Source organism: Carcharodon carcharias, chromosome 36 (genome assembly GCF_017639515.1).
Source record: "Carcharodon carcharias isolate sCarCar2 chromosome 36, sCarCar2.pri, whole genome shotgun sequence".
NCBI classification, from domain to species: Eukaryota; Metazoa; Chordata; class Chondrichthyes; order Lamniformes; family Lamnidae; genus Carcharodon; species Carcharodon carcharias.
In genome coordinates this window covers 706,690-726,516 of record NC_054502.1, presented here as the reverse complement: position 1 = coordinate 726,516, position 19,827 = coordinate 706,690, and the positions used below count along the sequence as shown (strand labels likewise).

Sequence of the window (19,827 nt, the reverse complement as noted above, 5' to 3'; positions counted from 1 at the left end):
TTATTCATGGGATGTGAGAGTTGGTGGCTCAGCCCCAACATTTATTACCCATAGATAAAAGCAAAACACCGCGGATGCTGGAAATCTGAAATAGAAACAGAAAATGCTGAAAAAACTCAGCGAGTCTGACATCATCTGTGGAGAGAGAAATAGTGTTAATGTTTCGAGTCTGTATGATCCTTCTTCAGAGTTAAAGGGAAGTAGAAATGTGATGAAATTTATACTGTTTACAGGGGGTGGAGCAGGTGAAGCTGGATAGAAGGTGGGGGCGAAAGAGAGATTGAGAAAAGATGTCTTAGACAAAAAGTTAAAGGGATTGTTAATGGTTATCCATGACATCTCTTCCTAATCTCTCCTTCGCCCCCACCTATCTCTGGCCTTCTATCCAGCTTCACCTGCTCCACCCCCTATAAACAGTATAAATTTCATCACATTTCTACTTCTCCTTAGCTCTGAAGGATCATACCGACTTGAAACGTTAACTGTTTCTCTCTCCACAGATGCTGTCAGACCTGGAGTTTTTCCAGCATTTTCTGTTTTTATTTATTACCTGTCCCTAATTGCCCCTCGAGAAGGTGGTGGTGAGCTGCCTTCTTGAACCGCTGCAGTCCATGTGGTGTAGGTACACCCACAGTGTTGTTTGAAAGGGAGTTCCAGGATTTTGACTCAGTGACAGTGAAGGAACAGCGATATAGTTCCAAGTCAGGATGATGTGTAGCTTGGAGGGAAACTTCCAGGTGGTGGTATTCCCATGTATCTGCTGCCCTTGTCCTACTAGGTGGTAGAGGTTTTGGATTTGGAAGGCGCTGTTGAAGGAGCCTTGGTGAGTTTCCACACTGCATCTTGTAGATGGTACACACTGCTGCTACTATGTGTCAGTGGTGGAGGAAGTGAATGTTTAAAGTGGTCAATGGGTGCCGATCAAGTGGGTTGCTTTGTCCTGGATGGTGTTGAACTTCTCAAGTGCTGTTGGAGTTGCACTAATCCAGGAAAGTGCAGAGTATTTAGTCACACTCCCAGTTTGTGCCTTGTAGGTGGTGGACAGGCTATGGGGAGTCAGGTGGTGAGTTACTAGTTGCAGAATTCCTAGCCTCTGACCTGCTCTTGTATCCACAGTATTTATATGGCTGGTCCAGTTCAGTTTCTGGTCAATGGTAACTCTGAGGATGTTGATTGTGAGGGATTCAGTGACTGTAATGCCATTGAACGTCATGGGGAGATGGTTAGGTTCTCTCTTGTTGTAGATAACCATTGCCTGGCACTGGTGTGATGCAAACTTATTCTTGCTACTTATCAGCCCCAGCCTGAATGTTACATATGAACATACAAATTAGGATCAGGAGTAGTCCACTCAGCCCATCGAGCCTGCTCTGCCATTCAACAAGTTCATGGATGATCTCATTTTAAACTCAACTTCACATTCCTGCATACCCCTGATGACCTTTCACTCCCTGGCTTATCAAGAATTATCCACCTCTGCCTTAAAGATATTCAAAGACTCTGCCCCAGCCACCTGTTGAGGAAGAGAAATCCAAACTCTCACAGCCCTCAGAGAAAAAATGTTGTTTATGCCTTGCTGTATGCAAACACCTCAGTACTCTGGAGGACACCGGGTTCTGTATCGAGCATATGAAATAGGAGCAGAAATAGGCCATTCAGCTCCTCGAGCCTGCTCCACTATTCAGTAAGATCATGGCTGATCTGTTTGTGTTTCAAATTCCACATTCCCATCTACCCCTGATAACCTATGATTCCCTTGCCTAAACAAGAATCTATCTCCTTCTGCCTTAAAAATATTCAATGACCCCCTCTCTTCCGTTTTCTGAGGCAGAGTTCCAAAGTTGCACAACCTCTAGAGAAAAAAAAATCCTCATCTCTGTCCTAAAAGGGCGACCCCTAATTTTAAAACAGTGACCCCCTAGTTCTGGACTCACCCACAAGAGGAAACATCCTTTCCATGTCCACCTTGTCAAGGCCGTTCAGGATCTTACATACTTCAATCAAATCACCCCTCACTCTTCTCAACTCCAGTGGAAACAAGGCCCAGTTTGTCCAACCTGTCCTCATCAGACAACCCACTCATTCCAGGTATTAATCTAGTAAACCTCCTCTGAACCGCCTCCAACGTATTTACATCCTTCCTTAAATAAGGAGACTAAAACTGCACATATTCAAGATGTGGTCTCACCATTGCCCTGTATAACTGAAACACAACATCCTCACTTCAATGTTCAATGCTTCTTGTAATAAAGGATAACATTCCATTAGCCACCTTAATTACATGCTGTACCTGCATACTAACTTATTGTGACTCACGCAGTAGAACACCCAGATCCCTCTGCAACTCCGAATTCTGCAGCTGTTCTCTGTTTAATTAATACTCTGCTTCTTTATTCTTCCTGCCAGAGTGAACAACTTCACATTTTCCCACATTATATTCCATCTGCCATGTTTTTGCCCACTCACTGAACCTATCTATATCCATCTGCAATCTCATGTCCTCTTCACAACATACTTTCTGACCTATCTTTGTGCCATCTACAAATTTAGCTACCATGTCTTCACTCCCCTTATCTAAGTCATTGATGTGAATTGTAAAAGTTCAGGACCCAGCACAGACCCCTACGGAACTCCGTTCATCATAATCTGCCAATCAGAAAGAGACCCATTTATGCATACTGTTTGCTTTCTGCCAGCCAGCCAATCTTCTATCCATGCTAATATGTCACTCCCTACACCATGAGCTTGTATTTTCTGTAATAACCTTTGATGTGGCACCTTATCAAATGCCTTCTGGAAATCCAAGTACAGTAAGTACATCTACAGGCTCCCCTTTATCCACTGCACATGTTACTCCTTCAAAGAACTCCAATAAATTGGTTAAACATGATTTCCCTTTCACAAAACCATGCTGGCTCTTCCTGACTACCTTGAGTTTCTCCAAGTACCCAGCTATAATTTCTTTAATGATCGACTCTAACAGTTTACCCACGACAGATGTCAAGCTAACTGGCCTATAGTTTCCTGTTTTCTGCCTCCCTCCCTTCTTGAATAGAGGGGTTATATTTGCTACTTTTTAGGCTGATGGAACCTCTCCAGAATCTGGTGAATTTTGAAAAATTAACACCAATGCATCTACTATTTCATTAGCCACCTCTTTTAAGACCCTAGGATGAAGTCACTTTCATCCAGAGACTTGTCAGTCCACAGCTCCATCAGTTTGCTCAGTATTGCTTCCCTGGCAATTGTAATTTCACCAAGTTCCCCGCACCCTTCTACCTCCTGATTTATAGCTTCACTGGAATGCTTTTTGTATCTTTTATAGTGAACACAGAAGCAAAATATCTGTTCATTTCATCCGCCATTTCCTTTTCCTCTACTATTAACTCCCCACTGACACTCTATAGAGGACAACACTCACTTTACTCACTCTTTTCCTTTTCAAATACCTGTAGAAACTCTTGCTATCCGTTTTTACATTTCTAGCTAGCTTCCTCTCATACTCATTTCTTTCTCCTGATTAAGCTTTTAGTCATTCTCTGCTGTTCTTTATATTCTGACCAATCATCTGTCCTGCCACTCACCTTTGAGCAGTAATATGCTTTTTCCTTAAGACTGATGCTTTCCTTAACTTCTTTAGTTAGCCACGAACGGTGGGTCCTCCCCTTAGTTTTTCTTTTTAGTAGGAATATACTTATTCTGTGTATTCTGAAATATCCCCATAAATGTCTGCCACTGCTTCTCTATTGATCTACCCCCTAGCCTAGTATCCCAGTTCACTTCAGCTAGGTCAGCTTTCATGCCCATATACTTTCCCATATTTAATTTTAAAATACTCGTCTTAGATTCACTCTTCTCCCTTTCAAACTGGATGTAAAATTCAATCACATTGTGGTCACTGCTACCTAGTGGTGCCTCTACTCTGAGGTCATTAATTAATCCTGTCACATTACACAATGCCAAGTCTAATATAACCTGCTCTTTGGTTGGTTCCACAACAAGCTGCTCTTAGAAACTATCTATCTTGAAAGCATTCTATGAACTCCTCATCCAAGCTACTACTGCCAATCTGATTTTTCCAATTTATATGTAGATTAAAATCACCCTCGATTGTCGCTGTCCCTTTATTACAAGCACCCAATATTTATTCTTGTATACTTTGTCCTATATTGTGGTTACTGTTAGGGAGCCTGTAGACCATTCTCACTAGTGACTTCTTTCCACTGCTATTCCTCATCTTCACCGGAACTGATTCTATGTCCTGATGTCCTGAACCAAGGTAATGCTTGATTAACAGTGCTACTTCTCTACCTTTACCTAGCTTTCTGTTCTTCTTGAAGGTCATATACCCCTCAACCTTCAGGACCCAATCTTTGTCAACCTGCAGCTACTTCTCTGTAATGGCTATCAGATCATATTTATTTACTTCAATGTGCGCTTTCAATTCATTTACTTTGTTATGAATGCTACGCACATTCAGATACAGAGCCTTTAGTTTTATCTTTTTGTTATTTTTGTAACATCTAGTCTTGACTACTAGTGTATTCCTATGTTTTTCTCTCTCTCTTTCCCTTCCTGCCATTCTCTGACCCTCATTTCCCATTTTACTATTTTGCTCTCCTGTCATGACTCTACCCCTTGATTTGCTATATCTATCCAAGCTTGATCCCTCACCCCCCTTGTTTAGTTTAAAATCTTCTCTACTTTCTTAGTTCCGTGGCTTGCTAGAACATTGGTTCCACTATGGTTCAGGTGTTGACTGAGCCAACATTACAGCCCCCACTTTCCCAAGTACTGATGCCAGTGCCCCACGAACCAGAGCCCACTTTTCCCACACTGGGCTTTGAGCCACACATTCATTTCTCTAATTTTATTTGTCCTTTGCCAATTTGCAGGTTATGCTTCTTAATTCGGTGTCTAGTTCCTCATACTGACTACCCAGAGCCTCCTTCCTTGTCCTGCTTATGTCAATGGTACCTACATGGACAAGTAGATCCTACCCCTCCCACTGTAAGTTCTGTAAGTTCCTCTCGAGCCTTGAGCAAATGCCCTGAACCCTGCCACTGGGCAGACAACACAGCCTCTCACTCATTGCTGCAGAGAACAGTGTCAATCCCCTACACTATACTGTCTCCTACTACCATTACATCCTGTTTGCTCCCCCCACTTGAATGGCTTCCTGTACCACAGAACCAGCCTGCAGCCCCCACTCTCAAGCAAACAAGCTGAAAGAACCTCAAACCTTTGGAAATTGCAGAGGCTGACACTTCTGCCTTCTGGGTCCCCTTACCTGCCTCACTCACAGTCATACCCTCCTGTCCCTGACGACTTTCCAAATCGTAAGACACTCTCCTAAGGGGTGTGACCATGTCCTGGTACAAAACGTCCAGGTAACTTTCCCTCTTCCTGATATGTTGCAGTGTCTGCAGCTCAGCTTCCAGTTCAATAACTCTGAGCTGAACTGCAGACACTTACTGAAGACATATTTGCCCTGACTAGTGTCACACTGGTGTCGGTAGCTCCCACATGCTGCAGCCATGTTACATCACCTGTCCTGCCATCCTTATGTGTTTTTATTAACTAATTAAAATAAAAAATTAAATAAAACAAATAATTGAATAAAATAATTATGTATTCTATTAATCTTACCACAAATTCCTTACTACTTTAAACCTTAGGAATAGAATAGACTAACCACACACCAGGTACTCACCAAATCATCTAGCTTCTTCCCTGTAGTAGAGCAAGAACTTGTTCCTCGAGGATGAACAAGTTAGAAAAAGCATGGGAGCACCTCCCTCCCCTCCTCACCGAGCTCCCTGAACTCACCAAACTCCCAGTACTCCGTTGACGTTGCACTCCAGTGCTAGGTCACACTGAAATCGTTTCAGCAGTGCCTCCCTCCCTAATTCACATTCTCTGAGAGTAATTGCTGTCCCCAATGTAGCATGGAGTTACTTCCAAGTAAATTTCAAGTATAACTGGGCAGCAGTAGTTGCTACTTATAGTTCGGGGGCCTGAGTCAGGCCAGCAGGGAAAAATATTCAGCCAGGAATCCTGCTCCTCATTACAATTGAGACCATTGCTGATGTTAACCAAGAACAGGACTGGTCTTAGCTGCGATGCTTGTTGCCCAGGGCCACACGTGAAGTGAGTATGGGGGGGGGGGCAATGAATCACAGATCCTGCACCAAGCAAGAGTCAGCACCTGCAAGAGACATTAGGAAATAGAACAGAAGACTAAATGCACAGAACAAATAGCAAAAGCTGATTACTTCTACCAAGCACTGGCCCTCCAGTTCTAACAGCACAACGCAGGCAGAGGTTTGGTAACTAACCTACCCTTCAATGGCTGGAGACCTCTCAGGGCGCGATGTTCCCCGAGATCGGTATCTTCTAGCCATTGGTAACCTTGTGTGCCGGCTGGGACCCCAGATGTCATTCTGCTGGCTTCCTCGCTCTGTCTCTCCACTATCGTGATCTAGAGAGGTCCCGCTACGCAAGGGTCTCCCATCAACGAACAGGAAGGTCTGGTCCAGGTTTAGGAAGGTGCGATCCCATAGCTGCACAACAGAAACAGAGTTGTAACACCATCTGGGGCTGGGTGGAGACTGCAGCAGAGACTGGACAGCAGCATCAGTAGGGACACGGGGCAGTTCCAGCAGGCTGCTGGAGGGGTAACTGCATCACTCACCAGTTGGAAAACAGATAGACCATCAGAATATATCTCAGCACTCCAGAGTTAGGAATCAGCCAGGCCTCCCGCTCCTGGTCATTGAGCAGTGGTCCTTGCTGGAACCTGGCGAAGGTGGAGGAATCGGACTGGGCTGTGATGTCCTCCACGATGCAATAACCTGTTGGCACTCACTATACAGGATGATCGGGTGTGAGCACAAGACTTGACAGGAAGATCCTCCTTCTGTTGTATTAAAGAATTATTAGGTGTCCAACACAGGCTGGATGCACAGTACAAAGGGTTTTTAAAAAAATTTGCTCTTTTATGGATGTGTGCAATTGCTGTTAAAGCCAGCATTTGTTGCCCATCCCTAACTGCCCTTGAAATGAGTGGCTTGCTAGGCCATTTCAGAGGGCAATTAAGAGTCAAACACATTGCTGTGGGGTTGGAGTCACGTGTGGGCCAGACCGGGTAAGAATGGCTGATTTCCTTTTTTAAAGGGCATTCAAGAATCAGATGGGTTTTTACAACAATCGACCATCGTTTCATGGTCACCATTTACTCGGACTAGATTTCAATTCCAGATTCAGTCACTGTACCCTGTTCATATTTCTCAGCCGCCAAATTACCTCTGCAAACTGGGTGGCTGAATCATCATCAAGTCCATTGGTTCCACTGTCCAAGAAGCTGCAGAGACACAAGCACAGTATACAGGGCAAATGATAATCTGTCTTTGCAGATTCATCCCAAGCATTTTCCTTCAACATAAGCACTCTGAGACCCATTGACCCGGGCCCCCTTTCACAGAGTGTTTCGGGAAGGGATGGAGTCAGGTGAAAGGGCATAGTCTCCTCTTTTGCTCACACACCCAACACCAAAATTTTACATTTTATTTCAAAGCTCCTATCAGTCCCCCTCCAAATATATCCCAAAATCACCTTTCAAATCCTTGTCCCACCATACTCCCCAACTCACCCCAGCACTCCCCTGCTATTCTCTTCCCTCCCTCACATTCCCTCTTACTCTCCACCTCCCCCTTTCTCTTACATCACTTTTCCCTGTCAGCTTTCACATTCTCTTTGCTCCTCTACCTTACCTCTCTCCCTCCTAGCCTCACACACCACTCCTCTCATCCCCTTTCCACTCTCAATTCCCCCTTTTGCCCACTTCCTCGTCCCTTCCCCCACCCCTCCACTCCTGCCTAATTCCTTCATCAATCCCCCTGCCTAATCACTCTCAGCTCTTCCCCTCACCCTCTCCATTCCTGCCCAATACCCCTCCTCCCCGCTCTAAGCTAAAATTTTGGGCGGGAGTTCGAAGAAAGAAATCAGCATTGGTTTCTGCTACAGGCTACTATCAGACCTTCCTAGTGGAAATGCCTGGAACTGTACACAGGACCAGGCCAGTATCACATGCCTCTCACCACTGAATAATCCAATATTCATCTGCTGGGCTTAAAAAGATGAGGTGGAAATACTCTGCTAAACAATCAACACCACCAATATCCAAGTTACAAATGCTGGTGACAGTCTGCACCGTCAGACCAGCAGCTTAATAATTGACAAAGCTCCACACACCTCGTTTCATCTGTGACCTCCTCTATAAACCCGGATTCACACCGAGGGCAGGTGTATTCCTGGAAGGGAATAAAACACACCCATTACAACCAGCCTGGCAAGGGCAGACGGGAATCATATCTATAGTTGCTTGATAGCACAGAACTTGAGTATTGCTGAAAGAAAAAGACACATGCTGTTGAAACTTTTTGTCTTGTACTCATCAGGACAGATGTAGGAATGCCAAACTTCAAAGGGAACCACAATTTATACTGCATGAGAAAAGGGGTGCTGATTGATTGGCAAGTCGGCTCTGATTGGTTGAGACGTCGCCATGGCAAATGCACCAGGGAGCTATTGTCCCCCATGCTTTTGTTTATTCCAAAAAGGGGCAATATCTGGACATATTCCTTGTGCCTGCAGAGGATAGTTCCTTGCATGTGACTATATGTAGCTTCTAGCAAGTGTAACTCTTTCGAGCAGTGTGTAACTCTTTCGAGTACAAACCCGTTTCCATCTGTTTCAGATGAAGTTACATAGTTTCATAGTTTGCCATTGTGAGATTTGAACTGTTGATACTCTTTCAAGTACAAACCTGTTTCCATCTGTTTCAGATGAAGTCACATTGTTCCATAGTTTGCCATTGTGAGATTTGAACTCTTGATCTTGGGGTTACAAACCCAGTACCATAACCACTTGGCTATTTAGGCCAAGCTTAACAAACATGTTTCCATCTGTTTCAGATGAAGTTATATTGGTTCATAGTTTGCCTTTGTGAGATTTGAACTCTTGATCTTTGGGTTACAAACCCAGTACCATAACCACTTGGCTATTTAGGCCAAGCTAAATTAAAGAGGTTTCACACGTGGTGAGTAACTCTTTTGAGTACAAACATGTTTCCATCTGTCATTTCAGATGAAGTTACATTGTTTCCCATTGTGAGATTTGAACTCTTGATACTCTTTCGAGTACAAACCTGTTTCCATCTGTTTCAGATGAAGTTACATGTTTCACAGTTTGCCATTGTGAGATTTGAACTCTTGATCTTGGGGTTACAAACCCAGTACCATAACCACTTGGCTATTTAGGCCAAGCTTAGTTACATTGTTTCATAGCTTGCCATTGTGAGATTTGAACTCTTGATACTCTTTTGAGTAAACCTGTTTCCATCTGTTTCAGATGAAGTCACATTGTTCCATAGTTTGCCATTGTGAGATATGAACTCTTGATACTCTTTTGAGTAAACCTGTTTCCATCTGTTTCAGATGAAGTTACATTGTTTCATAGTTTGCCATTGTGAGATTTGAACTCTTGATCTGGGGGTTACAAACCCAGTACCATAACCACTTGGCTATTTAGGCCAAGCCTTCTAGCAAGTGTAAGTGAGCTACATTGTGAGCCCAATTGCTAATCTTAAATTGATTGTTAGTGCAATTCTTAGCTAATGCTGTCAAACTGCAGAATTGCATCGAATGTTAGACATTATGTTCTGAGTTTTACAAGCACAGGTTGGTTGAGTAAGGTCAGTAGTCCGCCCATTGTGAACAGCCAAAGGGACGTGCTGTTCGATATGATCTGCCAGTCACTGGAACGTACAGCCTATATGCCTAGCATCACATTGGCACTGAAATTCATATACCACATTACTCATTTGTGTGGCAGGCAGAATCTCTTTCTGGCTTGATGGCAGAATCCTGTTAGTGGAAAACACCACTCATGTTGCCACTGCACTGTCGAAGCACGTTGCTTCAAATATACTCTCCCTGTGACAATAGTCTTTCAGAGAGACCGTACCTGACCCATATCCAGGCAGTGTGTGTGTACCTGACCCATATCCAGGCAGTGTGTGTGTACCTGACCCATATCCAGGCAGTGTGTGTGTACCTGACCCATATCCAGGCAGTGTGTGTGTACCTGACCCATATCCAGGCAGAGTGTGTATACCTGACCCATATCCAGGCAGAGTGTGTACCTGACCCATATCCAGGCAGTGTGTGTGTACCTGACCCATATCCAGGCAGTGTGTCTGTACCTGACCCAAATCCAGGCAGTGTGTCTGTACCTGACCCATATCCAGGCAGTGTGTGTGTACCTGACCCATATCCAGGCAGTGTGTGTGTACCTGACCCATATCCAAGCAGTGTGTGTGTATCTGACCCATATCCAGGCAGTGTGTGTGTACCTGACCCATATCCAGGCAGTGTGTGTGTACCTGACCCATATCCAGGCAGTGTGTGTGTACCTGACCCATATCGAGGCAGTGTGTGTGTACCTGACCCATATCCAGGCAGTGTGTGTGTACCTGACCCATATCCAGGCAGTGTGTGTGTACCTGACTCATTTCCAGGCAGTGTGTGTGTACCTGACCCATATCGATGCAGCGTGTCTGTACCTGATTCTTATCCAGGCAGTGTGTGTGTACCTGACCCATATCCAAGCAGTGTGTGTACCTGACCCATATCCAGGCAGTGTGTGTGTACCTGACCCATATCCAGGCAGTGTGCGTATACCTGACCCATATCCAGGCAGTGTGTCTGTACCTGACCCATATCCAAGCAGTGTGTGTGTACCTGACCCATATCCAGGCAGTGTGTGTATACCTGACCCATATCGATGCAGTGTGGCTGTACCTGACCCATGTCCAAGCAGTGTGTGTGTACCTGACCCATATCCAGGCAGTGTGCGTATACATGACCCATATCGATGCAGTGTGTGTGTACCTGACCCATATCCAGGCAGTGTGTGTGTACCTGACCCATATCCAGGCAGTGTGTTGTACCTGACCCATATCCAAGCAGTGTGTGTGTACCTGACCCATATCCAGGCAGTGTGTGTGTACCTGACCCATATCCAGGCAGTGTGTGTGTACCTGACCCATATCCAGGCAGTGTGTGTGTACCTGACCCATATCCAGGCAGTGTGTGTGTACCTGACCCATATCCAGGCAGTGTGTGTGTACCGGACCCATATCCAAGCAGTGTGTGTGTACCTGACCCATATCCAAGCAGTGTGTGTGTACCTGACCCATATCCAAGTAGTGTGTGTGTACCTGATCCACATTGAGGCAGTGTGTGTGTACCTGACCCATATCCAGGCAGTGTGTGTGTACCTGACCCATATCCAGGCAGTGTGTGTGTACCTGACCCATATCTAGGCTGTGTGTGTGTACCTGACTCATATCCAGGCAATGTGTGTGTACCTGATCCACATTGAGGCAGTGTGTCTGTAGCTGACCCATATCCAGGCAGTGTGTGTGTACCTGACCCATATCCAGGCAGAGTGTGTGTACCTGACCCGTATCCGGACAGTGTGTGGGTACCTGATCCACATTGAGGCAGTGTGGGTGTACCTGACCCATATCCAGGCAGTGTGTGTATACCTGACCCATATCGATGCAGTGTGTGTGTACCTGACCCATATCCAGACAGTGTGTGTGTACCTGATCCATATCCAGGCAGTGTGTGTGTACCTGACCCATATCCAAGCAGTGTGTGTGTACCTGACCCATATCCAGGCAGTGTGTGTGTACCTGACCCATATCCAGGCAGCGTGTGTGTATCTGACCTATATCCAGGCAGTGTTTGTGTACCTGACCCATATCCAGGCTGTGTGTGTGTACCTGACCCATATCCAGGCAGTGTGTGTGTACCTGACCCATATCCAGGCAGTGTTTGTGTACCTGACCCATATCCAGGCTGTGTGTGTGTACCTGACTCATATCCAGGCAGTGTGTGTGTACCTGAACCACATTGAGGCAGTGTGTGTGTACCTGACCCATATCCAGGCAGTGTGTGTGTACCTGACCCATATCCAAGCAGTGTGTGTGTACCTGACCCATATCCAAGCAGTGTGTGTGTACCTGACCCATATCGATGCAGTGTGTCTGTACCTGACCCATATCCAGGCTGTGGGTGTACCTGACCCATATCCAGGCAGTGTGTGTGTACCTGACCATATCCAGGCAGTGTGTGTGTACCTGACCCATATCCAGGCAGTGTGTGTGTACCTGACCCATATCCAGGCAGTGTGTGTGTACCTGACCCATATCCAAGCAGTGTGTGTGTACCTGACCCATATCCAGGCAGTGTGTGTGTACCTGACCCATATCGATGCAGTGTGTCTGTACCTGACCCATATCCAAGCAGTGTGTGTGTACCTGACCCATATCCAGGCAGTGTGTGTATACCTGACCCATATCGATGCAGTGTGTGTGCACCTGACCCATATCCAGGCAGTGTGTGTGTACCTGACCCATATCCAGGCAGTGTGTGTGTACCTGACCCATATCCAAGCAGTGTGTGTGTACCTGACCCATATCCAGGCAGTGTGTGTGTACCTGACCCATATCCAGGCAGTGTGTGTGTACCTGACCCATATGCAGGCAGTGTGTGTATACCTGACCCATATCCAGGCAGTGTGTGTGTACCTGACCCATATCCAAGCAGTGTGTGTGTACCTGACCCATATCCAAGCAGTGTGTGTGTACCTGATCCACATTGAGGCAGTGTGTGTGTACCTGACCCATATCCAGGCAGTGTGTGTGTACCTGACTCATATCCAGGCAGTGTGTGTGTACCTGACCCATATCTAGGCTGTGTGTGTGTACCTGACCCATATCCAGGCAGTGTGTGTGTACCTGATCCACATTGAGGCAGTGTGTCTGTACCTGACCCATATTCAGGCAGTGTGTGTGTACCTGACCCATATCCAAGCAGTGTGTGTGTACCTGACCCATATCCAGGCAGTGTGTGTGTACCTGACCCATATCCAGGCAGTGTGTGTGTACCTGACCCATATCCAGGCAGTGTGTGTGTACCTGACCCATATCCAAGCAGTGTGTGTGTACCTGACCCATATCCAGGCAGTGTGTGTGTACCTGACCCATATCGATGCAGTGTGTCTGTACCTGACCCATATCCAAGCAGTGTGTGTGTACCTGACCCATATCCAGGCAGTGTGTGTATACCTGACCCATATCGATGCAGTGTGTGTGTACCTGACCCATATCCAGGCAGTGTGTGTGTACCTGACCCATATCCAGGCAGTGTGTGTGTACCTGACCCATATCCAAGCAGTGTGTGTGTACCTGACCCATATCCAGGCAGTGTGTGTGTACCTGACCCATATCCAGGCAGTGTGTGTGTACCTGACCCATATGCAGGCAGTGTGTGTATACCTGACCCATATCCAGGCAGTGTGTGTGTACCTGACCCATATCCAAGCAGTGTGTGTGTACCTGATCCACATTGAGGCAGTGTGTGTGTACCTGACCCATATCCAGGCAGTGTGTGTGTACCTGACCCATATCCAGGCAGTGTGTGTGTACCTGACCCATATCTAGGCTGTGTGTGGGTACCTGACTCATATCCAGGCAGTGTGTGTGTACCTGCTCCACATTGAGGCAGTGTGTCTGTACCTGACCCATATCCAGGCAGTGTGTGTGTACCTGACCCGTATCCAGGCAACGTGTGTGTACCTGATCCACACTGAGGCAGTGTGGGTGTACCTGACACATATCCAGGCATTGTGTGTGTACCTGACCCATATCCAGGCAGTGTGTGTGTACCTGACCCATATCCAGGCAGTGTGTGTGTACCTGACCCATATCCAGGCTGTGTGTGTGTACCTGACCCATATCCAGGCAGTGTGTGTGTACCTGACCCAGACGAGGCAGTGTGTGTGTGTACCTGACCCATATCCAGGCAGTGTGTGTGTGTACCTGACCCATATCCAGGCAGTGTGTGTGTGTACCTGACCCATATCCAGGCAGTGTGTGTGTACCTGACCCAAATCCAGGCAGTGTGTGTGTACCTGACCCATATCCAGGCAGTGTGTGTGTACCTGACCCATATCCAGGCAGTGTGTGTGTACCTGACCCATATCCAGGCAGAGTGTGTGTACCTGACCCATATCCAGGCAGTGTGTGTGTACCTGACCCATATCCAGGCAGTGTGTGTGTACCTGACCCATATGCAGGCAGTGTGTGTATACCTGACCCATATCCAGGCAGTGTGTGTGTACCTGACCCATATCCAAGCAGTGTGTGTGTACCTGACCCATATCTAGGCTGTGTGTGTGTACCTGACTCATATCCAGGCAGTGTGTGTGTACCTGCTCCACACTGAGGCAGTGTGTCTGTACCTGACCCATATCCAGGCAGTGTGTGTGTACCTGACCCGTATCCAGGCAGCGTGTGTGTACCTGATCCACACTGAGGCAGTGTGGGTGTACCTGACCCATATCCAGGCATTGTGTGTGTACCTGACCCATATCCAGGCAGTGTGTGTGTACCTGACCCATATCCAGGCAGTGTGTGTGTACCTGACCCATATCCAGGCAGTGTGTGTGTACCTGACCCATATCCAGGCAGTGTGTGTGTACCTGACCCATATCCAGGCAGTGTGTGTGTACCGGACCCATATCCAGGCAGTGTGTGTGTACCTGACCCATATCGAGGCAGTGTGTGTGTACCTGATCCACATCGAGGCAGTGTGTGTGTACCTGACCCATATCGAGGCAGCGTGTGTGTACCTGACCCATATCCAGGCAGTGTGTGTGTACCTGACCCATATCCAGGCTGTGTGTGTGTACCTGACCCATATCCAGGCAGTGTGTGTGTACCTGACCCAGACGAGGCAGTGTGTGTGTGTACCTGACCCATATCCAGGCAGTGTGTGTGTGTACCTGACCCATATCCAGGCAGTGTGTGTGTGTACCTGACCCATATCCAGGCAGTGTATGTGTACCTGACCCAAATCCAGGCAGTGTGTGTGTACCTGACCCATATCCAGGCAGTGTGTGTGTACCGGACCCATATCCAGGCAGAGTGTGTGTACCTGACCCATATCCAGGCAGAGTGTGTGTACCTGACCCATATCCAGGCAGTGTGTGTGTACCTGACCCATATCCAGGCAGTGTGTGTGTACCTGACCCATATCCAGGCAGAGTGTGTATACCTGATCCATATCCAGGCAGAGAATGTACCAGAATAAAATCCACATAGAATACATCAGAAGAACATCCACAGAGGGAAGATACCAGAATGATATCCACAGTGAGAGAGAGTATATCAGAACAATATCCAATGAGAGAGAGCATACTGAAACAATATCTACAGTGTGTGTGTACTGGAAAAATATCCACACATAGAGGACATGCCGGAACCATATTCACACAGCCAATGCCTGTGCACCAACTACAAGGCACAAGGCAAGTACACTCACAAAGCTCGACACCATCAAGGACAAAGCAGCCCGCTTAATTGGCACCCCATCCCCCACCTTAAAGATTCACTTCCTCCACCACCAACGCACAGTGGTAGCAGTTGGTACCATCTACAAGATGCACAGCAGCAACTTGCCACGCCTCCTTCGACAGCACCTTCCAAACTCAGCTAGAAGGACATGGGCAGCAAACGCATAGGAAAACCACCACCTACAAGTTCCCCTCTAAGCCACACACCATCATGACTTGAACTATATCACCGTTCCTTCACTATTGCTGGCCAAAAACCTGGAATTCCCTTCCTATCAGCACTATATGTGTACTTACAGCACATAGACGCACAGTTCAAGACGATAGCTCACCAGCATCTTCTCAAGGATAAACAGAGATGGAATGCTGGTCTTGCCAGCAAGGCTTACATCTCATGAAATTATACAGAGTATACCGGAAAATATAGAGACTGTATACCAGAAAACATACAGAGAGAGTATACCAGAAAATATACAGAGGATACTGGAAAATATACAGAGGATACTGGAAAATATACAGAGAGGAAAAACTGGAAAATAATGCAGAGGGAGAGTATACTGGAAGACCATCCACACAGGCAGAATATACCAAAACCATATCCATACAGAGTTAAGTGCACCAGAAAATATATAGACAGAGCACACCGCAAGGCTACCCGACATGGGGAGAGCGGTGTGCAAGGCTACCCGACACAGGGACAGTACACTGAAGACTGTCCACACAGAGAGAGTACACTGAAGACTGTCCACCTAGGGACAGTACACTGAAGACTGTCCACACAGGGACAGTACACTGAAGACTGTCCACACAGAGAGAGTACACTGAAGACTGTCCACACAGAGAGAGTACACTGAAGAATGTCCACACAGAGAGAGTACACTGAAGACTGTCCACACAGAGAGAGTACACTGAAGACTGTCCACACAGAGAGAGTACACTGAAGACTGTCCACACAGAGAGAGTACACTGAAGACTGTCCACACAGAGAGAGTACACTGAAGACTGTCCACACAGAGAGAGTACACTGAAGACTGTCCACACAGAGAGAGTACACTGAAGACTGTCCACACAGAGAGAGTACACTGAAGACTGTCCACACAGAGAGAGTACACTGAAGACTGTCCACACAGAGAGAGTACACTGAAGACTGTCCACACAGAGAGAGTACACTGAAGACTGTCCACACAGAGAGAGTACACTGAAGACTGTCCACACAGAGAGAGTACACTGAAGACTGTCCACAGAGAGAGTACACTGAAGAATGTTCACACAGAGAGAGTACACTGAAGACTGTCCACACAGAGAGAGTACACTGAAGACTGTCCACACAGAGAGAGTACACTGAAGACTGTCCACACAGAGAGAGTACACTGAAGAATGTTCACACAGAGAGAGTACACTGAAGACTGTCCACACAGAGAGAGTACACTGAAGAATGTTCACACAGAGAGAGTACACTGAAGAATGTTCACACAGAGAGAGTACACTGAAGACTGTCCACACAGAGAGAGTACACTGAAGAATGTCCACACAGAAAGAGCACACTGAAGACTGTCCACACAGAGAGAGTACACTGAAGAATGTCCACACAGAGAGAGTACACTGAAGAATGTCCACACAGAGAGAGTACACTGAAGAATGTTCACACAGAGAGAGTACACTGAAGAATGTCCACACAGAGAGAGCACACTGAAGAATGTCCACACAGAAAGAGCACACTGAAGACTGTCCACACAGAGAGAGTACACTGAAGAATGTCCACACAGAGAGAGTACACTGAAGAATGTGCACACAGAGAGAGTACACTGAAGACTGTACACACAGAGAGAGTACACTGAAGACTGTCCACACAGAGAAAGTACACTAGATGACATCCACAGAGACAAAGTCTACACGGAAGGAGAGTGTATACTGGAACCATATCCACACAGAGAAAGCGTAGACTGGAAGAGTATTCACACAGAGTGTGTATTGTGGAACCACTAAGATCAGTAGAGATACTGTCAGTAACACAGGGTGCAGGGGGAGAGAGGAGTTACTGAGTGACAGTGTGAAGGAGCTGGATTAACATCAGTAGAGATACAGTCAGTAACACAGGGTTTGGGGTTAGAGGGGTTACTGAGTGACAGTGTGAGGGAGCTGGATTAACATCAGTAGAGATACTGTCAGTTGCACAGGGTGCATGAGGGAGAGGGGTTACTGAGTGACAGTGTGAAGGAATGGGATTAACATCAGTAGAGATACAGTCAGTAACACAGGGCGCTGGGTGAGAGGAGTTACTGAGTGATAGTGTGAGGGAGCTGGATTAACATCAGTAGAGATACAGTCAGTAACACAGGGAGCTGGGCGAAGAGGGGTTATTGAGTGACAGTGTGAGGCAGCTGGATTAACATCAGTCGAGATACAGTCAGTAAAACAGGGCGCTGTGGGAGAGGGGTTACTGAGTGACAGTGTGAGGGAGCTGGGTTAACATCAGTAGAGATACAGTCAGTAACAGAGGGCGCTGGGTGAGAGGAGTTACTGAGTGACAGTGTGAGGAAGCTGGATTAACATCAGTAGAGATGCAGTCAGTAACATGGCGTTGGGTGGGGTGGGGTGGGGGGGAGTGGGGGGTGAGGTGTGAATGAGTGAGAATGTGAGGGAATTGGATTTACATCACTAGAGTTAGAAGCCAGGATGGAAAGAGAATATTCAATTGGAGCATTTGACATTAATTCAGCTCATCAGTATTGTTACATTCAGAAATTGCACTGTCAGTTCCACAAGTCCTTCAGCATCAATGTTTAAGGCAACCTATTTATTTAAAACAGCCCCCACAAAATAGTCACCATCAAAATTTCTGTTATTCAGGGCACTAATGATATGCTCTCTAATATGGGTTTGACTCACAAATCCTATCACAAAAACCACACTCTCAGTGTCACTATCCCACTCATCCATTCTGAAGATGTGTTTTTACTGGGCTCAATGGAGGATCGATCCCAATATCAGTAAACACTGGAGAGAGGGCTTCAATAAGCCAGCCTTGAACAGATAAGAGGTCTCCATGGTGACCACCTCCAGGGGATGGTCTCCATGGTGACCATCGCCATGGCATGGGTGGGTGGTTTCCATGGTGACCATCGCCAGGGGATGGGAGGGGGTGGTCTCCATGGTGACCATCGCCATGGGATGGGAGGGGGTGGTCTCCATGGGGGATCATCGCCAGGGGAAGGGAGGGGGTGGTCTCCATGGGGACCATCACCAGGGGGAAGGGAGGGGGTGGTTCTCCATGGGGACCAGCGCCAGGGGATGGGAGGGGATGGTCTCCATGGGGACCAGCGCCAGGGGATGGGTGGGGATGGTCTCCATGGTGACCATCGCCAGGGGATGGGAGGGGGTGGTCTCCGTGGTGACCATCGCCAGGGGATGGGAGGGGGATGGTCTCCGTGGTGACCATCGCCCGGGGATGGGAGGAGGTGGTCTCCGTGGTGACCATCGCCAGGGGATGGGAGGGGGATGGTCTCCATGGTGACCATCGCCCGGGCATGGGAGGGGGTGGTCTCCGTGGTGACCATCGCCAGGGAATGGGAGGGGGATGGACTCCATGGTGACCATCACCAGGGGACGGTCTCCATGGTGACCATCACCAGGGGATGGGAGGAGGTGGTCTCCGTGGTGACCATCGCCAGAGGATGGGAGGGGTGGTCTCCATGGTGACCATCACCAGGGGATGGGAGGGGGTGGTCTCCATGGTGACCATCGCCAGGGGATGGGAGGGGGTGGTCTCCATGGTGACCATCGCCAGGGGGTGGTCTCCATGGTGACCATCGCCAGGGATGGGAGGGGGTGGTCTCCATGGTGACCATCGCCAGGGATGGGAGGGGGTGGTCTCCATGGTGACCATCGCCAGGGGATGGGAGGGGTGGTCTGCATGGTGACCATCGCCATGGAATGGGAGGGGGTGGTCTCCATGGTGACCATCACCATGGGATGGGAGGGGGTGGTCTCCATGGTGACCATCGCCATGGGATGGGAGGGGTGGTCTCCATGGTGACCATCGCCATGGGATGGGAGGGGGTGGTCTCCATGGTGACCATCGCCAGGGGATGGGCTGTTGTCAGTTGATTGGAATGAATGATTTTCATGGCTGCCCGTGATTCCCCATGACCCCTGCCCTCCATCACTAATCCCTAACACATCTCTGATCTTTAACTGGGTGACATTTACCCCTCTCCAGCCCTTCCAAAGTCGGGTTTAAAATCCAAAAATGTTTCTAAACTACACAAATAAAGATAATTCGATAAAATAGCAGTTTTGGGTCTAAAGATGTGTTGGGTGTCGGATAAGGGGAAGAAAGTG

The 19,827-nt window shown here is 47.5% G+C and overlaps 1 protein-coding gene across 2 annotated transcripts in view; it reads right to left on the bottom strand.

Annotated features, from left to right (window-relative positions):
- Nucleotides 1-19,827, bottom strand: part of rnf115a (ring finger protein 115a) — a 45,475-nt gene that overhangs the window by 25,512 nt on the left and 136 nt on the right. For both annotated transcript variants that reach the window (XM_041179723.1, XM_041179724.1), the window contains exons 2-4: nt 8,254-8,312; nt 7,306-7,363; nt 6,343-6,563 (exon numbers count right to left, since the gene is read on the bottom strand). In XM_041179723.1, the coding sequence (XP_041035657.1) occupies nt 6,343-6,563; nt 7,306-7,363; nt 8,254-8,312 (338 nt within the window). The remainder of the gene's footprint in view (nt 1-6,342; nt 6,564-7,305; nt 7,364-8,253; nt 8,313-19,827) is intronic.